We start from the raw sequence: 25,363 nt of genomic DNA, 5'->3' as shown, positions 1-25,363 counted from the left end.
GCTTATAAGCAAGATAGGCTGCATACAGACAGGATTAAAAGTAATGCACATTACACTTCCACCCAAGATAGAGTTATCAAGGACCATATTTACTCTCCTACCTGAAACAACCAATGAAGCAACAAAGGTGCACAAGGTAACTTTTTGGGAAGTTGAATATGTTCAAATCTTGACTGTGGTGATGGGTTCACAGGAGTACATCTGTCAAAATTTAGCAAATCATAAACTTTAAGTATGTATAGTTTTTTTGCACAGCAAAGGAAACCATCAACAAAATGAAAAGGCAAACTACTAAATGAAAGAAGATATTTGCAAAAGATGTATCTGATAAGGGGTTAATTTCCAAAAACCCACATACCACCAAAACAAAACAAAACAATCCAATTAAAAGATGGGCAGAGGACCTGAATAGACATTTCTCCAAAAAAGACACAGAGATGGCCAACAGATGCATAAAAAAATGTTCAACATCACTAATCATCAGGGAAATACAAATCAAAACCACAATGAGATTATCACCTCACACCTGTAAGAGTAGCTACTATCAGAAAGACAAGGAGACAGATAAATAACAAGTATTGGTGAGAATGTAGAGAAAAGGGAACCCTCATGTAGTCTGGGTGGGAATGTAAATTGGTGCAGCCACTATGGAAAATAGTATGGAAGTTCCTCCAAAAATTAAAAATAGAAATGCTTACTGGGGTGCCTGGGTGGCTGTTGGTTAAGCATCTGCCTTCAGCTCAGGTCATGATCCCACGGTCCTGGGATCGAGAGCTCCAGAATGGGCTCCCTGGTCAGCAGGGAGTCTGCTTCTCCCTCTCCCTCTGCCTCTTCCCCAGCTTGTTCTCTCTCATGTTCTCTCTTTCTCATTCACTCTCACTCTCAAATAAAATATTTTCAAAAAATTGTTCATAGGTTTATTATAACATAATAGCCAAAAACTGGAAACAGTCTTGGTGTCCATGATAAGACTATGGATAAACAAACTACAGTATATTCATACAGTGGAATGCTACTCAGTAATAAAAAGGAACAAATTATTGGGGCACCTGGCTAGCTCAGTCGGTAGAGCATATGACTCTTGGTCTTGGGGTTATGGGTTTGAGCCCCATGTTGGGTGTGGAGATAACTTAAAAAGTCTTTAAATTTTTTTTAAATTTTAAAAATTAAATAAAAAGGAACAGACTACTGATAACAGCATGGTTAAATGTTTCTCACAAGCATGAATCATAAATGGATTAATAAAAAATTTTAAATCTTTTCCATTTTAACTTGTAATATAGTAAATACCAAATGATTTAACTCACTGAGCTCTTCAGGGTCCTCTATTTTTAAATGTATAAAGGAGGTCATGAGACAAAAAATTTTGAGAACTTCTGACCTACTCAAAGTTGAATATGGGCATGCCCTACAATCTAACCATTATACTACTCAATAGATACAGGAACTCTTAATTTGTATGTGCTAAGATGAACAAAAAGGTTATGACATTATTTGTAATAACAAAAACCTGAAAACAAAACACCCAATGACTGATGAACAGATAAATCAATATATTCATACAGTAAAATTCTAAACAGTAAAAATAAATGAACTATATATCTAAACCCATCAACACACTTAATTCTTGGGAACATGGATGATACATATACTTGACCACAATTTAAGTGAAAAAAAGAAGTTGAAGAATAAACACACACACAGTACAATTCCACTTATATAAAACAAGTAAACCTAAACAGTGTATTTTTAGTGTATTTTTAGGAATGCATAGTGGAAAAAAGCTAGGAAATGATAACACTAAATTAAGGATAGTGGTTATCTCTGGAGAAAAAGGAAGAAGATGGAATGAGGGAAAGGCACAGAGGGGGTTAAATGTTTATTTAATGAATGTTTTTAACCAAAGAACAGTTCTCCTTTATCAAGGTCATAATTCTCTTCAAATGTTAAGCTTTAAGTTGGACATTTCTAAAATAGTGAAAGAACAGAGAACATCCATCTGATTGGCAAAATTAAATAAATGATCTCCAGTGATCAACTGGATACCAGACAACAAAACCAGACTGTCCTCATGTCTGGACATTTCTAAAATAGTGAAAGAACAGAGAACATCCATCTGATTGGCAAAATTAAATAAATGATCTCCAGTGATCAACTGGATACCAGACAACAAAACCAGACTGTCCTCATGTCCCCTCCCTCATGTGGGGAGAGGTAGAGGAGGGATTGCTACCCAGCAGGTGAAACAGTATGAAACTGTAATATTTCATTTTGGGAAGACTATCTTATCTAGAATGTCTCTTTATCATTTTGTATAAATGAATGAATTCCAGTCATAAAACAGTTTTTACAGCACTATCAAGATTTTAACATGCATTACTTTAAAGTTCTGTTTTGTTTTCTGAGTCTATTCAGTCTTTCCTCTTGCTGCTAAAAGCAGCTTGCTCTGAAAAGTTAAAGAATCTTAAGATGGAATCCACACCTATAATGAGTCAAAGATTTTTCCAGTCATGCAACTCAATTATTTCAACTTTGAAGGGCTTACTTATTTTCACTGGGTAAAATACCTCTTTTGAGTCTTCTAAGTACATCACTGGGATAAATAAAATGATGCTTATAAAAATTCTTCAAAATTTTCAGATAGAGGGCCTATATTAAACTTTATTATTCTCAAAGTTTTATCCTCTAAGAATAAAATGTATGGTATAATTTGGCATACTCTGAGTTTACACAATAGGAAATCAAAATTGCTGAAAACTCAACTTTAGACAGTTTCAGTTACGTATTGCTGAATAACAAACTACCCCCAAACTTCATGGCTTAAAAAAAAAAAAAACAATTTATCTCTCATAGGAACAACACAACAATGAGAAGTGCACAGGAATCTAATACATGCAATACATAAACAGTCTGTTTTGGCAAGAGTACAGTGTAACCAGGGAAAGCAGGAATTACAGGGAAAAGGAGGAACAAAGACTGAAGAGTTCAGAATACACTAGATCCCAAAATGAGCTAAAACTACATAATCACCAAAAGGGTGAAAACTGAAGACTAACACCAAATATTAGTGAGAAAGTCGATGAAATGCTGTGAAACATGACACACACTTTGAGAAAAGGTCTGGCAGTTTCTAATAGAATTGAACAGACAACTATCCTCTTACCCAGTTATTCCAGTCCTGAGTACTTACCTATGAGAAATGAAAATACATATTCACAATAAGACCTGCACAAGAATGTTCATAGCAGCTTTATTTGTAATTGCCAAAACCTGAATGCACCCAGGTTTTCAACAGCAACAGGAAAACTGATAAACCGTGGTATATTCATACAATGGAATACTACTCAGTAATAAAAAGGAACTACCAATATATGCAACAACATTGGTGAAATCTAAAAAACATGATGCTGAGTGAAATAAGTCTTATACCAAACAGTAAATACTATATGATTCTACTTATATGCAGCTCTAGAACAGGCACATCTAATCTATGGTAGGGAAAAATAAATTAGAAGTGGTTGTCCTGGAGAGAAGGTGAAGGTAAGGATTAACAGGGAAGGGCATGAGGAACTTTCTTGCTTCATGGTAAAGTTCCGTATTTTAAAAGAGGTTTTGATCACACAAATGAATGCATTTCTCAAAATTCAGCAAATATACCATAAGATCTGGGCATAACATTGAATATAAATTTTACACTCAAAAAAACCCACAAAGAATTGAACTTTAACTGATGATATCCATGTTGAAGGATTTGGGAGAAAGTATACAGAGATCTGCAATTTACTTTGAAATGTGTCAAAAAATAAATTGACAAAAGAATGGATAAATAGGATGCCTGGGTGACTCAGCGGTTAAGCATCTGCCTTCAGCTCAGGTTGTGGTCCCGGGGTCCTGGGATCAAGTCCCACATCGGGCTCCCTGAATGGAGCCTGCTTCTCCCTCTGCCTGTGTCTCTGCCTCTCTCTCTGTGTCTCTCATGAATAAATAAATAAAATCTTTAAAAAAATGGATAAATGGACAGACATGCAATAAAACAGGTATAATACAATGTCAATAACAGAATCCAGGCAATTGGTGAACAGACATCGAGTGCAAAATTCCTCACTGTTGTGAAAATATTCATTAAAAAAAGAAGAAGAGGGTTTTTCATGCCATGTTAGAATTTGGCCTTTATCTTTCAGTCAGTAGAAAGTCTTCCAAGGGAGGAATACCTGAGTGGCTCAGTCAGTTAAGCATCTGAATCCTCTGACTCCTGATTTCAACTCAGGTCATGATCTCAGGGTTGTGAGACTGAGTCCCACGTCAGGCTCCGCACTCAGTATAGAGTCTGATTGTCCCTCTCCCTCTGCTCCTTCCGCTTCTTGCACTCGCTTTCTCTCTCTCTTTCTCAAATAGTAAATAAAATCTTTTAAAAAATTATTTTTAAGACCTCCAAGGGAAACAGAAGCATCTAACTCTGTAAGGAGTAATCACTCAGGTTTTAAAGATGTATCCAATGAGAGAATGCAGCTACAAATGACAAGGGAACATCATGTGCAAAAGCAATCCTACTGAAAATACCTAAAAATTCTGGTATACTCTCAATATATTCAAACAAATGAAAGAAGGAGGAAAAGAGAAGGGAGGAGAGGTTCACTAAAGTGAGGAGTCAGGTAGGTCAAGGAGGAAACCTACCCCCAAAAAGTTTAACCTACCCCGACTCTCCCCAAACTCAGTGTTTGTTTTTAAAGACTTTCTACTGACTGGATGAGGCCCACCCACATTACTGACAGTAATCTTTACTTAAAGTCAACTGATTGTAGATGTTGACCACATTTATAAAATACCTTCACAGCAACACCTAAATTAGTATTTGATTAAATAAATGGATATCATAGCCTAGTCAAGTTCACATATAAAACTAACCATCACAGATGAAGAGGCCTCAACTGTAACACAGCATGATTTATGTTTAAACTTATTCTGACTAGATTCCAATTCAACTAATATTTATTGAGAACTTAGTATTTGCCAGATCCTTCACCTCACCGTACACTTTCACACATAACATTTAATTCTCATAACCCTCTTAAATATGGGTTATGATTCTCATGTTATAGAAAATAAATTGATACAAAGAATGACTGAGTAATCTGCCCAAAGCTACAACATTCAACTGAGCAAAGTTCAAATAGGAATCTCAATCCTGGCTCCAAGTCATTATACTATGTACTTTCCCCACAGTAAACACGTAGGACTTTTGTGTCACTACTAACTGCTTCTGCTATCTCTTTTAGGCTCTATCATTTTGCTGGGTCCTAAAATGTTTCTCCATACTTCTACTTCTTTTTTTTTTTTAAGATTTTATTTATTTATTCATAGAGACAGAGAGAGGCAGAGACACAGGCAGAGGGCATCATACAGAGAGCCTGACGTGGGACTCGATCCACGGTCTCCAGGATCACACCCTGGGCTGCAGGCGGCGCTAAACCGCTGCGCCACCCGGGCTGCCCCTACTTCTACTTCTTTTAAAATACTTTTTTGCACTACCTAAAACTCTCCAGGCCAGGTTTTTTTTTTTTTCTTCCCTACAAATGGAGAAATAATTGGCAAAGGAACAGGGTAAACCCAAAATCAAAGAAACAACTTAAAATGCATTGGGCAAGACTTTCATTTAAATGTTCATCTTAAAATAAATAAATAAATAAATAAATAAATAAATAAATAAATAAATAAATAAATAAATGTTCATCTTCTATGTATTCTGACTTAGTAAAGTTCCCCCAAATTACCATTTGAGGTCCTCGTTCTTCTTATTTACCCACATACCAATTATTGGTCCATTAAAAACAAAAACAAAAATTATCATATCTTCCAATATGTGCTGCCAAATGACAATTCTTCCTACTTAATATCTTGAACAACATGGGTAAAAATTAAGTTAAAATGAGATTTAAATACTCTTAACCTTCAAGTATTACTAAGCTGTAATTACCAACTACATACTTAAGTCTAAAAAGTGGTTTGAGGGGCATCTGGGTGCCTCAGTCAGTTAAGCACATCCAACCCTTGATTTCAGCTCATATCACGATCTCCACATGAGACTAGTCCCGTGATGCACTCCACGCTCAGCAGGAAGTCTGCTTGAGATTCTCTCTCTCCCCTTCCCTAAGCCCCTCTCCATGCACACACTCTCTCTCTAAAAATAAATAAGTAAATAAAATCTTAAAAAAAAAATCAAGGCAAAAACTGTTGGTGATTATTCACTGCACATCTGTTATTCAGTTCACTCACAGACAGCAGGGTGTAGCTGAGTTATCTCATCTCCTGGTAATGAATGTACGTGACACTTTACAAAATGAATAATCAAAAGAGGGAAATAGCCAACAATGATTAAAGTGTAGCAAAGAAATAAAAAGTGATAATGTTGGAAGTGAAATTCCAATCAAACATAAACAGAGTTACCAAAGCAATAGCTGACAATGACAATATTGATTGCTGTCAAGAGACTCTAGGTATGTAGCCAGGGACACTTAGTCAAGGCAAACTTATCAACATAAATGAAAAAGTGGTTGTGAGAAAAGGATGAAGATGGACTAGAAGAAGTGACACCAGCAAAAAATTCTGCATTAGAAGAACTCGCAGAGATATTTCACAATATTGAAAGTGCGAAGAGGGACGCCTGGGTGGCCCAGTGGCTGAATGTCTGGTTTGGCTCAGGTGTGATCCTGGGGTCCTGGAATAGAGTCCTGCATCAGGCTTTCTGCAGGGAGCCTGCTTCTCCTCTGCCTATGTCTCTGCCTCTCTCTGTGTGTCTCTCCTGAATAAATAAAATCCTTAAAAAAAAAAAAGTGCAAAGAGTAAAATGTTGAAGCTGAACCAAACTTAGAAGGAATATGACAATTCATCAAGGCATAGAAAGATTACTCATTCCATATCATAAGTTATACGACAAGAAGGCCAGCACCGTTCAATCTATTCTTGATAAGTTCTTTTACAAAGGAGTAACACATTTTAATTCTCAATGTTTTTTTTAATGTTTTAAATTATAGTTTACTAGGGTACTTGGGTGGCTCAGCCAGTTAAACATCTGCCTTCAGCTCAGGTCATGATCCTGGAGTGACAGGGTGGAGCCCTACATTAGGCTCCCTGCTCAGAGCAGGGAGTCTGCTTCTCCTTCTCCTTCTGCCCTTCCCAATTGTGTGCTCTTCTCTCTCTCTCTCTCTCACTCCCTCTCAAATAAATAAAATCTTAAAAAAATAAAAGTAAATTACAGTGTACTAAATATTAGTTTTGCTATTTTTTTCATTTCTCTATAGATTTATAACCAACAATAAGAGGGTTTATAGTGTTTGACAAAAAATGTTAAAGGTAACAGAACAATCATAACCTTTCCCATTGATCATTAAGACTACTTTGCCAGGTTTTAACTTGCATAGTCACTACTATAAAGAGTGAGGACTGCCTGTGCCTATAACTTCTGGCACACCAAGGAACGAACATTTTTGACCATTAAAAAGAAAAACTACCCCCCCCTTTACAATCTGCTCAAACAAAAAAGGAATTTTGAAATGAAGAAGAGGGAGGAGGAGGAGGAAGTGGGGGAAGAGGAGGAGGAGGAGAATTTGAACTCATCTTGGATGATACTAAGACACAGATTTTCAGGTATTTCAGTGACTCAGAACTGCTGCCACATCTAAACATGCAATTCTGGGGGATCCCTGGGTGGCTCAGTGGTTTAGCGCCTGCCTTTGGCCCAGGGTGCAATCCTGGAGTCCTGGGATCGAGTCCCGCATCGGGCTCCCGACATGGAGCCTGCTTCTCCCTCTGCCTCTCTCTTTCTCAATCTCTCTCTGTGTCTATCATGAATAAATAAATAAATCTTTAAAAAAAATTTAAACATGCAATTCTGGAAACTCATCTTTTTACTATTCAAAATACACACAGCCTAGTGGTAAAAGATAGGATTCAACAACTAAAAAAAAAAAAAAAATAGGATTCTGAAATATTTAACAATGGAAGTGTGAAAGAATATGGCATATAGTAGCTTTAGAATCAGACCTCAACTTGAATACTACTATCTTTACACCACTTTTTGCAACCTTACGTAAAAATCAAAGAGGGGTACCTAGGTGGCTCAGTTGGTTGGGGCATTTCAGCTCAGGTCATGATCTCAGCATCTGGGATTGAATCACCCCCTATCCCCCCAATCCCACCCCACAACTGGCCAGGCTCTGAGCTCAGCAGGGAGTCTGCTTAAGATTCTCTCTCTCTCTCTCTCTCTCTCTCTCCCTTTTGCCCCACTCTCCACTCTCTCTCAAGTACTCTCTCTCTAGAATAATAAACAAATCTTTAAAAAAAAAAAAAGAATGAAAGAGAAAAGATAGATGAAGTGCTTAGCAAAGTATGGTACACAGTGAACACTAAGATATGGCTATTATTCCCATTATTATCTTTAATATTTCTATCATTAGTATAAATAATATAACAATGATAAAACTGCATTTTTCAACATCATTATTAACCAGCATATTTTTCAAAGATCAAATTCTCTTACTCCAAAATATGATAAATACCCACTTCCTCCTGGGTAAGAAGACTGGACTTCAATTTCCTCCAGATAATTTTCTCCCAAGGTACATGTGCAAGGGGCAACCAACATTCACTTACCCTCTTCTTGCAGCCCCTGATTCCTATGTCAAAACCCTCCCTGCAGTCTGCTCAGTTTCCTCCTCTGAGAACGGTAAGACCAAAAGCCATTTCCCATTTCTCAGAGCTATCTGGCAGAACAGTAGTATCTTGCACTCTCATAGCTCACATGACTTAACTGTCAGTTTTCTCTTGATTCTAATCCTTGGTTCTAAACTAAGAGCCATTATTACCTATATCCACCCATAAATATGCAAAGGACCTAAGGGCCAACTAAAGCCAATCTCTTTTCTTCACTAAACATTAATTCCCTATAATATATTCATGTGAGTTAGTTGAGCAAAGTCTGTTTCAACACTTTGTGACCTCCACCTCTCCTCAATCCATTCCATGATTCTTTAGTTTAGGTCTCTGCATGTTGATGTAAAAATCTCTCCCCTTACCTTTAGTTTCCATCCATACACTCTAATTCCACATTCCAAAAATATAGAAAGTCTAGCTGCTCTATAGGACAGCCTATCCAATATTTGAAGACCTAAGTTTCTCTTTTTCATGCTACACACTCCCAGGTCAGAAAGCATGGTTTTAAGTCCTTTCCTCTCAGGGACCTTCTCTGCACTAGGTATGGGTTTGCCAACATGATCTAACAACAAATTGATAAAGCGCTTCCTTGCCAACATTTGGGCTGCCAAGTAATTACACTACAAATGATCCCTGTGTCCATATACTTCCATTATTACTTAAAAATCATTACTTTAAACTAGTAGTTCAGGATAAGTGACTCTCAGCCTAAATCATGGTGTAAAGTCTTGAACAGTACAAAGAGTTGGCTTTTGTTGTTACTGTTGTTTTTTAATTTAGCCAATTACTGTGAAGAGTAGAGTAGGATCAGCTGTCATGACACTCTTGCCTCTTTCCTACAAAGCCAAACAAATGCCTGGGGAAAGGACCCAACCATGGGAAGGTTAGCGAAGAGCTGCTTCATGTGCTGAGAAAGTGGATCCAATTAAAAGAAGAAATAGCCAAAAAAAAAAAAAAAAAAAAAGAATAATAAGAAAGAAAAGAGAGAAGAAAGAAGAAATAGCCCAAAAAAATGTATTTATATTTATATTTATATTTATATTTATATTTATATTTATATAGTTGTCGTTCTGTACTTGGCCAGAAGCAGGTACGTACCTGAAGAAGGATCAAACACTGTGCCCTCAAAACTTAACCAAAGTAAACTGCATAAAAGGAAGTGACAGGTTTTCCCTGTGCTTCCCTAGCCTAGAGGAATAAGACCTGGTGAAACACACACGCACACGCACGCACACGCACACGCACACGCACACACCTAGGGGGCAACTGGGGCCCGTCAGGGGCAGCAGCTGAGAGACATGCTCCCCAAGTCCTCAGGAGGTGTAATCAGTAGTGTCCTCGGATGAACCCTAACCCTTAGGAGGCAGGGTGGCGAAGGCACTTGGGTCTCCGGGTCTCTCGTGAGCCTGGCACCTTCCCTAGAGGTGACCCAAGAGGACCGACGAGGACAGAGCCTGGGAAGGGAAAGGCCTGGGCGCCTTGGCGTGTGGGGTCAAACTAGCCTAGGACCTGCCGGTCGCCCCGTGCCCGTAGGCCGAAGGCGGCGGCGGCAACAGCAGGAGCAGGTGTCCGGGGCCCTCATTCTAACGAGCAGAGCCTCACTCTCTCCCAGCCGGCCCTCGGGCCGCCGCGACAGGAATCCCCACCCGGCCCTGCCTCCTCAGGCCTCCGCGGGGGTCCGGCGGGCGCTCCCCGCTTCCCTTCCGCTGCCCGCAAGCCGCCCAGACCCCGGCGCGCCTCACCCGCCGTACCGGATTCCCCACCCGGGCAGCGCGGCGCACTCCGCCTCCCCGGCCGGGCCTGGGGCCTCCCCGGCGGCCAGGTCCGCCCTCCGCCTCCCTCACGCGGCGTCTCCCCTCACCCCGGCGCCCTCCCTCCCAGCCTCCAGCCTCAGGCCCGGGCGCTGGCGCCCGCACTCACAGAACTCGGCGATGAACCAGGTCACCGCGTAGTTCTCCTCGCACCAGTCCAGTGTGGACGTCGTAGGACCCCAGTAGCCCTCGCGGTCCGCGGCGGGAGCCATCGCGCACGCCGCCGCCTCAGCCGCCGCCGCCGCCTCAGCCGCCGCCGCCGCCGCCGCCGCCCGCCGCCGCCCAAGCGCTCCTCAGCCCGCAGCGCTCGGCTCGGCAGGCTCCCAGGCCGGCTCGGGCCCTGCTCGCGCGCTCAGCGCACGCCCCGCCCGCTCGCCCTCCGGGGGGCGGGGCCGCCGCCGTCAGCGGCAGTGCCCGGCGGGGAGGCCCCGCCCACCGCGCCGGCCGGGGCCCCGCCCACCCCGAGGGCTCTAGGGTTTCCCTCGGCCCCCGCTGCCCGCGGAAGGGCCGTGCGGCGGCCGCCCGGGCCGCCTGTCCCACCCACACACGCCCCTGGCTGCAGGTTCGCGGTGCCTGATAATCCTCCTGCTGCCCTCGGCCTCTGGACGCGTCTGAGCCTCTATTTGTGTGTCTGTGTGTGGGGGTTGATTTCACTAGGGCGGGGTGGATGGGAGCTTTCCACAAGCCCTGGCCTGACCTGATAAAACCTGTGCAGAGTTGCACCTCGGTGTCTCCTTCTTTGACTGCAGGCCCCGAACCGAGCCCCGAAACAGAACTCTCCCCGCCCCCGGGACCCCTAGGAAATAAACAGTGATTTTCCGATAAAGGTATAGGTAAATGTCTCTTGGGGACAAGGGGAAAGGGCAACGACCCTGGAGGGAAAAGAAAAAAAAAGAAGAAGAAGAAGAAGAAGGGGAGGGCGGGGGCGTTAAGGTCCTATGAAAGAATGAAGTCAAAGCACTAAAACAGCTGCTTGAGACGGGGCTTCCAAGCCCAGAGGCTTCCAGGGTCTACCTATATTTTGCCCTGCTCTCCAGGCAACCAACAGCCTCCCCTACCTCCAGCCTTATGACCCCGATACTACACAACGCTGCCAGATGAATCTTTTAAAAACACGAATGCAGCTGCTCCCGCCCCTCGTGTCCAGCTACACAAACTCTTCCCTAGTTCGGAATGTGCTGGGTCCATTCCCATCTCAGCCTTTGCCCCTGCTGTTCATCTGGGACTGCCTTCCTCTCTTCTCTATCTGGCTAACTCCCACTGGCCCTTTAAAATCCAGCTTCCTGAAGCACTTCCTGTCCCCCCCAAGAGCTCCCTTGCCCTTTGTTCATACCCTCCAGTGATACATCCTGATGGGAAAGCTTGCTGTCCGTTCTCTGCCTGACTGTTCAGTTTGAAATGAAGATTATAGTTAAGTATGATACAATTGCTATTTTCTAAAGGAACTAGTGGGATAAGGTGCAATCACAGGTAAAAGAGAAATCAAGGGGCGATGTGCCCACAGCTTCTCTGCAAAGTGACCCCAGCAGGTAACAGATGCAAAAGCTTTACTTGTAGGGTGCAGAACCTAGGAATAGAGGCAATGTGTATTAATAGAAATAGCAGGATTTCTGAACATTTCCTTTGGAACAGCAGACATTGAGCTTTTGCTCTTTACCTGGCCCTTAGCTGGTGCTGGGAAAGATCCAAGGGTGCAGTCTCCAGAGAAATAAAAGCCACTGAGGTGTGGGAAAACATCTATTTCTAAGCATTTAAAAAATCTCAACCTCTAGGGGTGCCTGGGTGGCTCAGTCGATTAGGTGTCTGCTCTGGTCATGATCCCAGGGTCCTGGGATTGACCCCCATGTCAGCTTGCTGATTGGTAGGAAGCCTGCTTCTCCCTCTCCCTCTGCCTGCAGCTCCCCTGGCTTGTGCTTTCAATCTCTCTGTCAAATAAATAAATAAAATCTTCTTTAAAAAATCTCAACCTCTAATATGTTTTGTATATGTTTTTAATATGCATAATAATCATGTATATATAATTTATAAATGAATAAATACACATACATTTGTATATTCAAAGTGAACATGCAGAAATACATACTCAAAAGTGATTTGCTAGAGTTGGAGTGCCTGGCTGGCTCATTCAGTAGAGCCTGGGATTCTTGGTCTTGGGGTTGTGAATTCGAGCCACAAGGTGTAGAGATTACTTAGAAATAAAATCTTAAAAAAAAAAAAAAGTGGGGCACCTGGGTGGCTCAGACTGTTAAACGTCTGCCTCTGGCTCAGGTCATGGTCCCAGGGTTCTGAGATCAAGCCCTGCAAGGTGACGGTTGAGGGGGGGGGAGGTCCTCTGCTCAGCAAGGAGCCGGCTTTTTACTTTTCCTCTGCCTGCCATTCTGCCTACTTGTGCTTTCTCTCTCTCTGTCAAATAAATAAAGAAAATCTTTTTTAAAAAAATGTGATTAGCTGATGAGATTACAATGAAAATAGTGTAGAGACCACAAAAATAGTGTGATAATATTTTGCTAGGACTAAATAAAAAATTAGGGTGTTGTAGGAACTCCTATGTGGAAAGGACCCCTGACCCAACCAAGTGACTCAAGGCAGAAGATGAAGTCTTGACTAAATCAATACCCTGCGCATTTATTTCATCACATTTTCAACAAGAGTGGGGAAAAAAAAATCTACCATGGCCAGGACAAAATTTAGGGGAGAGATATTCCCCTGAACAAGAAAACAGGTGCACTGCAGTAGTATCACTCTTGGAAAACAAAATAGATTTCATAGTTTTATCAGCAATATCTCTTTCTCTTTCTAACAAATCTTTCCCAAGTATAAAAACAATGCATGGAAATGTAAGGGACCCTGAGAAGCCAAAACTATCTTGAAAAAGATCAGAGTTGGAGGACTCATACTTCCCAATTTCAATACTACAAAGTTACACTAATCAAGGGAGTGTAATACTGACATAAGGATAAACATGTAGATTAATGGAATAGAATGAAGAGTCCAGAAATAAACTCTTAAGTTTTTGGTAGTTGATTTCCAGCAAGAATGCTAAGATAATTCTAAAGGGAAAGAATAGTCTTTTCAACAAATGGTGCTGTGACAACTGGATATCCACGTGAAAAGAATGAAATTAGACTCCTTGCCACAGTAAATAAAATTAACTCAAAATTAATCACAGAGTTACATCTAAAAGCTGAAACTATAAAACTCTTAGTTTACATAAAAGTAAATTTTTGTAGCCTTGGGTTAGGCAGCCGTTTCGTATATAAAATAACAAAAGCACAAGCAACAAAAGAAAGAATAGATAAATTGGACTTCATCAAAATCAAAAACTCTTTGTTGCAAGTTCACCATCAAGAAAGTGAAAAGATGACCCAAAAGGAAGAAGAAAACGTTTACAAATAATCTATCTGATAAGAGACTTGTTTGTGTTCAGAATATGTACCGAACTTTTACAACTCAGTAAAAACGCACACAAAAAACTTAAAAATGGGCAAAGGATATAACTAGATATTTCTCCAAGGAAGATGAATGCCAATAATCACATGAAAAGATACTCATGTTTGCCATTAGAGAAATGCAAATCAAAACCACATTTCACATACACTAGGGTGACTATAATCAAAAACAAACAATAAATATTGTCAAAGACATAGAAAAATTGGAACTCTCGTACATTGATGGCATGTAAAATGATACAACCACTTTGGGGAACAGCTTGGCACTCAGCAGAGTTACTGTAGGACCTAACAATTCTACTCTTAGCTATATACCAAGAAATTTGAAAACATTTTATGACCACAAAAAATTGTCCAAAAATGTTCATAGCAGCTCTATTCATAATAGCTAAACACTGGAAACTGATGAATGGATTAATAAAATATGGACTATCCATGCAATGGAATATTATTTGACAAAAAGAAGAAATGAAATACTGATGCATAGTACAACATAAATGAACTTGATAACATTATGCTACATCAAAGAAGCCAAACACAAAAAGGTAAATATTATAAGATTCCATTTATATAAAACATCCAGAATAGGCAAATCTTCAGACATAAAAAGTAAATTAGTGGTTGGCTAAAACAGGGAGTGGGAATGGGAAGTGACTGCTAATGGGTACAAAGTTTCTTTTGGGACAATGAAAGCATTCTAAAATTAGATGTGGCAATGGTTGCACAACTCTGATTATGCAAAAATAAAATAAAATAAAATTGTATGCTTTATTTTTTTAAGACTTTTTATTTTTGTAAGTATTTTCTATACCCAACATGGGCCTCAAACTCAACACCAAGATCAAGAGTCTCATGCTCCACCAACTGAGCCAGCCAGGTGCCCCAAAATTGTCTACTTTAGAATGTACAGTAAGTATTCTAAATGACTGAACAGTATAGTAGATTAATAATATCTTAATAAAGCTGGGTTTGTTTTGTTTTTTTTTTTTAAGATTTTACTTGAGAGAGAGAGGGTATGCATAAGTGGGTAGGGGGCAAGCGAGAAGCAGACTCCTCACTAAGCATGGAGCCAGAGGCTTGATCCCAGGTCCCTGAGATCATGACCTGAGCTGAAATCAGACACTTAACCAACTGAGCCACCCAGTTGCTCCGATAAAGCCGTTTTATAAAAGAGAGTAATATATTCTATTGGAAAATTTAGAAAACTTCCAAAAAACAAAGGAATCACTCATGATTCCACCAACTAGCAAGTGTATTTTTTTTTAAGATTTTATTTATTTATTCATGAGAGACACTCACAGAGAGAGAGACAGAGAGAGGCAGAGACACAGGCAGAGGGAGAAGCAGGCTCCATGCAGGGAGCCTGATGTGGGAATCGATCCCGAGACTCCAGGACCATGCCCTGGGCCGAAGGCAGGCACTAAACTGCTGAGCCATCCAGGGATCCCCGTGTAAGTGTATTTTTTTCCAGCATTTTATCTATTGATTTTATTGATTTTTTTACATGCTAGAGCTAATATTGCCTTTATATTTCATATTTCATAAGCATTTCTCATGCTATTAAAAAGTCCTTGTAAACATATTAATAGTTATATTCAGTATTACAGATATGCCACAATGTACTGAATTATCATATATCCATGTTACTATTCCCTTATCACTGGGTATTTGTGTTTCTTCCAATCCCTGTATTTATTTTTCAGCTAACAAATGAGAACCCAATTTTTGGGAGCTTTCAACCAGATTTCTAGTGAAAACTCTTTTTACTAGTTCCCAAGACAACAAAAGAAATCCAAGCTGCAATCCATTTTTTCCACATGAGATATGTTGCACCATTTCATAACTGCAAAGGAAAATTTGAAACCACAGAAACCAGATGCATAGACTTACCACAAATTAAGTGATTTTATGATCTACCAGTTACCTCTTGGCACATCTATGGTAGCCTATCAACACTTCCTAGGTCCTGTATGTGGGAATATTAGTATGTTGCCCACCATGCAGTAGCCTACAACCAGCGGACATAACCCCAAGCATCTCTGGGAAGAGCCCCTGCCCCCAGGCTGGCTGGGGGCCCATCTATGCTCCTGCAGCCCTGGGGTTCCCTCCACTATAGCTCTCTCGCATTTCGTGGTTGTCTGTTTAAGAATCCGTCTTCCATACTCGGGATCATTCTATTTCTGTGTCACCAGTTCCTCATGGGGGGCCTGACACAGAATCGGTCCTCAGGAAATATTTAAAGAAAAAAAAATAGGTATCATTTATTGTACATTTATCATGAGCCAGTTCCTGTCCTGGGTTCTTTATAGTATATTAACTGAGTTAAATCTTAAAACAACCCTATGAGGTAGATATTATTCTCTCTCCCATTTCATAGTTAAGGACATTAAAGTGCAAAGACGTTACTTGCCTAAATATGTATAACTAGTTAGTATCAGAGCCAAGATTTGAATTGAAGCGTCTAGCTTCAGAGCACAGATGCTTAACAGCTACATTTACAAAAATTGCTAATGATTTTCTAAAATATATTTTTTTAAGATTTTGTTTATTTATTCATGAGACACACACACACACAGAGAGAGAGAGAGAGAGAGAGGCAGAGACACAGGCAGAGGGAGAAGCAGGCTCCATGCCGGGAGCCCGATGTGGGACTCGATCCCGGGACTCCAGGATCATGCCCTGGGCTGAAGGCAGCGCTAAACCACTGGGCCACCGGGACTGCCCAGATTTCTAAAATATTGATAGTGAAAGCCAAACTCAGAATTTTACAGGGATGCAAAGAGCACCCATAAGGGTAAGACCCATAAGTGTAGGAACTATGGAGCATCACTGTCTCTCCAACATACAGCTCGGTACAGAGTAAATCCTCAGTGAATATGTGGTGAGTGAACAATATAAAAAGGCCAGGGTAGGAAAGGTACAAGTGAATAACAATTAAAAAAAAAAACAAGTGAATAACAATTTTTAAAATGTTATTACATTTGCTATCTCTCTTTTTGATATAATCAACACTACATGTTCATTATGGGAAATTTCAAAATATGGATGAGAAAAAATAACTTTATTATGAAATATATATATATAGTATGTAACTGAATATATTATGAATAATAATAAGATAGAACCTGATTAAAATAGAACCTATTTGAGAGCTAGAACCGGACTGGTGCCTTACATCCCATGTATCCTCCAATCTTAGTCCCTCCAGAGGCCACCACCTTCCTGAATTTTGTTGTTGTTGTTGTTGTTGTTTTTAAGATCTATTTATTGGGCTCCTGGGCCTCTCAGTGGTTGAATGCCTGCCTTTGGCTCAGGTCATGATCCTGGGGTCCTGGGGTTGAGTCCCACATCAGGCTCCCAGCAGGGAGCCTGCTTCTCCTTCTGCCTGTGTTTCTGCCTCTCTCTCTCTCTCTCTCTCATGGATAAATAAATCTTTTTAAAAAAAAAAGATCTATTTACTTATTTTAGAGAGAGAGCATGAGCAGGAGGGAAAGAGAGAATCTCAAGTAGACTCCAAGCTCAGCGTGGAGGCCAACGGAGGGCTCCATCTCATTACCCTGAGATCAGGACATGAGCCGAAACCAAGACTCAGACACTTAACTGACTGAGCCACCCAGGTGCTCCCTGAATTTTGTTTTTATCATTCTCTTATCTTTGTATACTTTTATCAAAGAATATATCCCTGAGCATACATTTTGCATGTTTTTTAATTTTATAAAAATAGACTCATATAGTAAGCATTCTTCATAGACTTGCTTTTTTTGGGGCTCAATATTATACTTTTAAGATTCATCTATGCTGTATATAGAGCTTGTAGTTTCTTCGTTTTTACTCTTTTATAATGTCTTCTATTGCACGACCATGCCCCATTGTATTTATCCATTTCCTGGGATGAGTCTAAGTTGTTGCAGGAAGCCCGATGCAGAACTCCATCCCAGGACTCCGGGATCACGCCTTGAGCCAAAGGCAGACACTCAACCACTGAGCCACCCAGGCGTTCTGTGTAAGAGTTTCTTTAGCATATTACCTGTGAATGGAAGAGTCTGCACATTTTCACATTTATTAGATAATGCCAAATAGCTTTCTAAAGTGGTTGTACCAATTTACATTGCCACAATGAGGTTACATTTCACAATATAAAATTTATTTACACAATAAAAATATAATCCACAGTAAAAATATATTTCAAGAATCATCTGATATTTCATCACTCAGGAGTAAGCACGGATAATATTTTGGTGTATAATGGGCCAAACATCTTTCTGTACGTGTGTGCATGTGTTTTATTAAGACATATACATATGTATATTTTATTAAAATAGAGTTTAAAAATATAAATCATTTTGGAGTTCCTTTTTTTCTTAGGAGAGGGAGAGAGACGGGGGTGGGGGGGGAGGGGAGTGAGGAAAGAAAGAATCCTAAGCAGATTCCTTGTAGAGTGCCAAGCCCAATGTGAGGCTCAGCTCACAACCCTCAGATCCAGACCTGAGTTGAAACCAAGGGTCAGGGCAGCCCCGTTGGCGCAGCGGTTTAGCGCCGCCTGCAGCCCAGGGCGTGATCCTGAAGCCCCGGGATCAAGCCCCACGTCGGGATCTCTGCGTGGAGCCTGCTTCTCCCTCTGCCTCTCTCTCTCTCTCTGCATCTCTATGAATAAATAAATAAAATATTTAAAAAAAAAGAAACCAAGAGTCAGGTGCTTAACCAACTGAGCCATCCAAGCACCTCTTGGGGTTTCTTGTTTTCACTTATAATACATGGCAAGCATCACAGAATAAATTTGTATGCACCTGCTGATGCTAATGCTTCCAGGAACATCACTAAAGAAATCATCACTCTCAATCCCAGACTTTGAGACTCAACTCCTGTCTCTGTAGCTGGACCCCAAGCTCCACTCTTCAGGCAGAGTTAATACTTTCTTTTCCTTGCTCCGTAGCACCCTGTGCATTTCCCACACTTGGCTTCACTGCCTGTTGACCAGCTTGTACCCGGAAAGCAGCTATGCGTTCCTGGGGGCAAATGATCACCCATATACATTTCTATGTTCCCAGTGCCTAGCACTAGACTTAGCATGTGAGCAAATCCACAGATATTTCTCAGATTAAGTAAAATATCCACTTTTATAAAACAAACTGACCATAGCTCTGAGTAGCAGCTCTGTGAGCACCTGGGTGGCTCAGGTGGTTAAGTGTCCTGATTCTTGGTTTTGGCTCAGGTCATGATGTCAGGGTCATGGGATCAAGCCCTGTGGCCATCTCCACGCTCAGGGGGGTCTGCTTGAAGATTTTCTCTCCCTCTGCCCTTCCCCCCACTCACTCACACTCTCTCTCTCTCTAAAAGAAATAAATCTTAAAATAAATAAATAAATAAATAAATAAATAACCCACAGCATCATCTCTGGAATGTGGCAAATGTTACTTTGTATCTCAAACTCACTTCTTAATAATCTGTGATTTTGGTCCCCATAAGCCTCAATTTCCCCATCTATAAAATGAAGAAGCAAGGATGCCTGGCTGACTCAGTTGGTGAGAGTGTGAGACTCTTGATCCCGGAGTTGTGAGTTTGAGCCCCATGTTGGGTGTGAAGATTACTTAAAAATAAAATCTTTTTTTTTTAAAGATTTTACTTATTTATTCATGAGACACACACACAGAGAGAGAGAGAGAGAGGCAGAGACACAGGCAGAGGGAGAAGCAGGCTTCATGAAGAAGCCTGACGTGGGACTCGACCCTGGGACCCCAGGATCACGCCCTGGGCTGAAGGCAGGTGCTAAACCGCTGAGCCACCCAGGGATCCCTAAAAATAAAATCTTTTTTAAAAGATGAGGAAGCAATAGAAGTCACTTCACGTTTGGATTAAATGAAAAAAAAAAAGATTGCAAAATACAGTGCCTGGGAAATCAAATGAGATCAAAACACTTCATGGTATTGTGGTACTACTATTACTTTTAAGGAAGGAGAAAGTCTCCTTGATGAAGGAGAAGGAGCACAGGGAATCATACTGTCCACTATGCGCAAGAGAGATGGTGGGGAACATCTGGGTCTGATTTTCCTGTGAGACCTATTTTCTAAACTAAGCTGAAACTTGGATTATAGAGAACAAAAAGTCGGGTTTGTTGTTTTTTTTTTTTTAAGTAGGCTCTACGCCTACTGTGGAGCCCAACCCGGAATTTGAACTCATGACCCCAAGATCAGGACCTGAGCTGAAATCAAGAGCCAGACAGTTCATGGACTGAGCCACCCACATCCTCCACAGCCAATTTTTGTTGACTCAAGCTACATAAGCTTCTTTGGCCCCTAGTCTTTTAGCATTTCCCCTCACTGCTCTTTGGCCCCCTTATCCTAGGCACAAGCCATCTCCTGCATTATTCTAGATAATAGAAGAGGAGAAAAAGAGAATTTTCAAGGATCGAAATGAAATGTAATGATTATACTAGTAATGCTTACATAAGATTTAGTTCCTGGCACTGTTATGAGTACTCTTCAGTATTACCTTTTAAAATTTTTCTAACAGCCCCATGGATGAGGGCTACCTTTAGCCCTCATTTACCAATAATGAAACTGACACAATGAGATTAAATATTTCTCCCAAGGGTTCCCAGCTAAAAAGTGACCGAACAGAGGTTGGAATCCAGGGAATCTGGTGCCAGAAGCCATGTTCTTAACTATTGTGCCACACTAGCCCTGAGGAGTGCAGGAGAAGGGGGTGTGCAGGACAGACAGGGAAGGCCAGTACTGGGTTTGATTTCTCTCTACCTGGACTGTCAGAAATGTGGCTTGAGAGGTCTGCAGGAATAATGCCATGAGGGACGGAAAGGGTTTTTAGGGAAAGAGTGACATGGGTAAATTTGCAGAGGGGAAGACAGATTGATTGAATTGCAGAGAGGAGGACAACAGAGAGGCTCCTATAGGGACTTGCAGCGATTTGGTGTGTAGCAATAGTGACAGAGAGGAGGGGACAAATTCAAATACATTTAAGGGATTTAATCAAAAGGATTTGGAAGGTATTGGGGAGAGGGATCGAGGAGGAGGAGGCTGAACACTCCTGGGTTTCCAGCCATTCCCAGCTGCCCAAAGGCCAGAAAATTAACCTGGCTGCTGTGAGTGGATGGGGATAGTCCTTCAGAGCAAGAGGCAGAGAAAGCATTATTGGGCAAGGAAATAGTCTGCGAGGACTTGAAAAGGCAAGAGAGGGGTGTCTGCCTTTGGCTAAAGTTGTGGTCTCAGGGTCCTGGGATCAATCCCCACATCAGGCTCCCGCTTAGCAGGGAGCCTACTTCTCCCTCTCCATCTACCCCTCCCCTCTGCTCATTCTCTCACTCTCAAATAAATAAAATCTCAAAAAAATAAATTTAAAAAAAAGGATGAGAAAAATGCAGGCAGAATGAGACATTCAGAGTGGCTGACAAGTGTGCAGAGATGGGGGAGAGGTGAGGACATTTATCAGGGACTGAGGTTGGAAAGATTGAGCCCTAATCTGCTGTGATAAGGTGTTTGGGCTTTATTCTAGAGACAACAGAAGTATTCAAGAAAGGGAATAACATGTTTCCATGGGTTAGGGAAAATAGAGTTTTGGTTTTTGGATTTTTTTTTTTTTTTTTTTTTTTTTGTAGAGGGCAGGGCAGGGAGAAGAGAGGAATCAGGAAAATTAGTCTGATCAAACTTCTAATTAATTAGAAGGCTGTGGCAAATAAGCTCAGCAAAAGATAGGATGGTCAGGTTAAATTGCAGGACAGGTCCTGGGTAGTCCTCATACTAGTCTTTCCGAAAGGAATTCCAAGGGTACTTGCTTCATGGAAAAGAGAGAACTGAGGTTTACCAAGTCATCTTCTAAGCCCCAAATACACCACACCCTGGGAGGTAAGTCACCAGGCATATGAACAGTCACTGCCCTTGCGTAAGCACCTGGAAAGTTATTACAAAATAAACGCCATGGGGTTGAGTAGTAATTGAATAGCTCTCAATTGATTGTTCTGTGTTGAATGAAGTTATGGAAACACCAACAATAAAAAAGTAACCTAAAGACTTGCCCTGTGAACAGGAATTCCTCCTTTCAACATTGCCTACAAATTGAGCCCTCTGTCCTTTAACTTATAAGAATCATTTACATTTGTGCCTGTTCCGGTGCTGGTTTTCTTGTACCCACCCAAATGCTGTCAGTTACGATCCAGATGCTGACCCAAGTCTCTAACTAATCCAGATCTGTCTCCAGAGCTTTAACCCTGAAGCTCTTTAGCCCTAATCATTTAGGATCATGTTTTGCTGCAGTTAACAGAAAAACAGTCCCTGTGGCTTAACGAAATTAGGGTTTATTTTTCTCAGATGGTAGATAGCCCAGGGCCATACAACAGCTCCACAATGCCAGAATCCTTCTGTTTTTCTTCTCTGCTACCCTTAGTATGCTAAAAGCCTTCATCCTTATGGTCACAAAATGGCTGCATCTTGTCCAAGCATCACAACTCTGCTTAGGCAAGAAGAAGGAAGAAGGACAAGGATAAAAGGCAAATGTCAGCTGAACCTATTATTATCAGAAAAACAATACCTTTCTGGAACCTTCACCCAGTCATGTCTACTTAGATTTCATTGGTTAGAAATTGGATTTCATGACCAGCTATAGAGTCTGGGAAGACTGGCAAGAGAGTCTAGGAGGGTGGGTATTTTAACTAGGCAGATCACTATCCCAAAATTGGCTTCTGTTAGGAAAGAAGGGGGAGAGGATGTTGAATGAGCGATTAGCAGGTTACCCCCATAGACCTGCATTTCCAACTGTCTTCTGGACAGCTCTACTTGGATATTCAGAAGGATCTCAAATTCAGTGTGTCCTAAGGTAATCTTATCATTTTCCCTCCAAATTAGTTTCTCTTCCAGTGGTTTCTTACTATAGTGAAATTCACAACCATTGACCCAGTTTGCTAAAGAAAGAAGCCTTGACTTCTCCCTATCCCCATCCAGCCATATCCAATCAGTTATCCCCAGTGTGGGCTCTTTGGTCTGTCCACCTCTCTCATTCTCTCACTGCCATTGTCTCTGTCCAGGTCATCATTGCCTGTCCCTCCCCCAGAGCCCTGAGGAAACCCTTGCCTTGTCCCAGTCCCACTACTATTCTTTCCACTGCAGCTGTCACAGGACTCTCTCATAAATTCAAAACTATTAATGCCCTCTTCTGAATTATCACCCAAATTTCAGTGATTTTCTACTATCTGTGGGGAAAAAGTACAAACTCTTCAATGTGACCAACAAAGCTCTCTGTGACCTGGATCCTGCCTACCTCTCTGGTTTTACTGCCACATCCCATGCCCCAGCCACACTAAAAGACTTTTAAATACCCTTCCCTGGAAGAGTCATTTCTCTCACTGATGGGCTTTGTGGATGTCTTCCCTTCCCTTCCTATCCCTTTAGCTAACTTCGTATCTTTCAGATCTCAGACCACTCCAGGCTTCCTCCAGAAACTCTTCCCAGACCTGCCAGGATAATTCCTATCTTTCTGCATGGTAGCTGTCTGTTTACTTGTCTTCCTCATCAGCTAGATCAGTAGCTCTCAAACTTAGGAGAATGCCAGAATTGCTGCTTATTATGTTCCTTCAGAAACCTGTAGGCCCCCTGGGTCTCTGGGGGCCCAGGAATCTGCATGTCAAACAAGCAGCCTGGGTCATCGTAAGACCGAAGGTCCAATAACCAGATGTTGAGAAACACTGAACCCACCTTAGGCAACCTTAGGGCAAGGAAAGTGTCTTGGTTCCCGGCATGTCCCTAGTGCCTAACACAGGGCCAGGCACAAAGTGGGTCACCTTTCTAGATCCAATCCTTTGTCCTTCTTCTCCTCTACATGCCTCATTCACATAATACTGATTATAATTTATAGGATAGCACGAACTATTGTCAGATAAGCAAACAAATGAACAAATAAAAAAATAAAAGTGATTCTTCTTCAGTGATTCACCATTGTCTGCAAGTTCAAGGGTAAGCTCTTAACAGACCAGAGATTTGAATCCAGTGATGCCTCAAATTATCTCTGTGACTTTGAGCAGTTTGCTTGGCTCCCTCACCTGAAAAACTAAGCTAATACTTATACCAACTCCTGTGGTTGCTATTATGAGTAAATGAGATAATGAGCTTAAAACACTTAGGATAGGGCACCTGGGTGGCTCAGTGGTTGAATGTCTGCCTTTGGCTCAGGTCGTAATCCTGGGGTCCTGGGATTGAGTCCTGCATTGGGCTTCCCATAGGCAGAGTCTGCTTTTCCCTCTGCCTATGTCTCTGCCTCTCTCTGTGTGTCTCTCATGAATAAATGAATAAAATATAAAAAAAAACTTAGGATAAGCCTGACACATAGCAAAAACTCAATACAAATTGATCATTTATTATAATTACTGCTACTACTATTATTTATGGGGTGTCTATTATATGTTAACCAGGCATTTAAGCAAGCATTTTTATATGTATTCTTTCATTTAATTTTCTCAGTTTAGCAAAGCAAGATCATTGTTCTCTCTCTCTCAATAAATAAATAAATAAATGTTTTTTCTAAAAAAAGATAAATCAGGGACGCCTGGGTGGCTCAGTGGTTGAGCGTCTGCCTTCAGCTCAGGGCATGATCATTGAGTCCCAGGATTGAGTCCCACATCAGGCTCCCTGTATGGAAGCCTGCTTCTCCCTCTGCCTATGTCTCTGCCTCTCTCTCTCTGTGTCTCTCATGAATAAATAAATAAAATCTTTAAAAAATAAATTAATTAAATTAAATTAAATTTTAAAAGATAAATCAAGTTTGGCAACCATGTAGAACATAAACATTCATACACTGCTGTTGGGAATGTCAGATGATAGACAGTTACTCCAGAGAGCAATGTCTGGCAAAGGTGAAAATGTTCATACACCATGATTCAGCATGATTTATACACTCCTAGGAATATATCCTAAAAAACCCACACATCTATGTATGAGGAGGCATGTACAAGAGTGTTCATTGTCATGATAATTTATTGAACAGAAGGATGTTTAAATAAACTGGAGTATAATGGCAAAATGAAATCGCATATAGCAGTTACATTGAATGAATCCCAAAGCATAAGCTGGAGGGAGAGAAAAAGGAAATTTGTAGAATAGCAGAATAGTCACAGTAGGATACTGTTCATATAAAGCTTAAACTATGCAAAACAAGTCATCTCTTTTTGTGGCTAAATACATATGTTCTAGAAGCATTGAAAACATGCATTGAGTTAATAAGTCCCAAATTTGAGATGGCAGTGGCATCTAGGCATAGATAAGAATGGAATTAGGGAGGTCACACCAAGGCGCTCAACTGTATACTTAATGCTTCATTTCTTAACAAAAGAGCTGAAGTCAATATAGGAAAACACTAAGATGTGACTGAGCTGGTTAGAGAGTACATGGAGATTAA

The 25,363-nt window shown here is 41.0% G+C and overlaps 1 protein-coding gene across 3 annotated transcripts in view; it reads right to left on the bottom strand.

The window, feature by feature from the left end:
• The window catches only part of ACER3 (alkaline ceramidase 3), a 162,963-nt gene extending 152,110 nt beyond the window's left edge, over positions 1-10,853 (bottom strand). Inside the window, exons 1-2 of one of the 3 annotated variants that reach the window (XM_055320475.1) lie at positions 10,797-10,853; positions 10,630-10,765 (exon numbers count right to left, since the gene is read on the bottom strand). In XM_055320475.1, coding sequence (XP_055176450.1) covers positions 10,630-10,732 — 103 coding nt within the window. In that variant the 5' untranslated portion in view covers positions 10,733-10,765; positions 10,797-10,853. The other 2 variants (XM_055320477.1, XM_055320476.1) reach the window with 2 other exon arrangements.
• Positions 10,854-25,363: the final 14,510 nt, after the last annotated feature.

The sequence above is a fragment of the Nyctereutes procyonoides genome, unplaced genomic scaffold (assembly GCF_905146905.1).
Source record: "Nyctereutes procyonoides isolate TBG_1078 unplaced genomic scaffold, NYPRO_anot_genome, whole genome shotgun sequence".
NCBI classification, from domain to species: Eukaryota; Metazoa; Chordata; class Mammalia; order Carnivora; family Canidae; genus Nyctereutes; species Nyctereutes procyonoides.
Note: the sequence above shows the minus strand (reverse complement) of the source record. Positions and strands in the feature narration are given on the sequence as shown.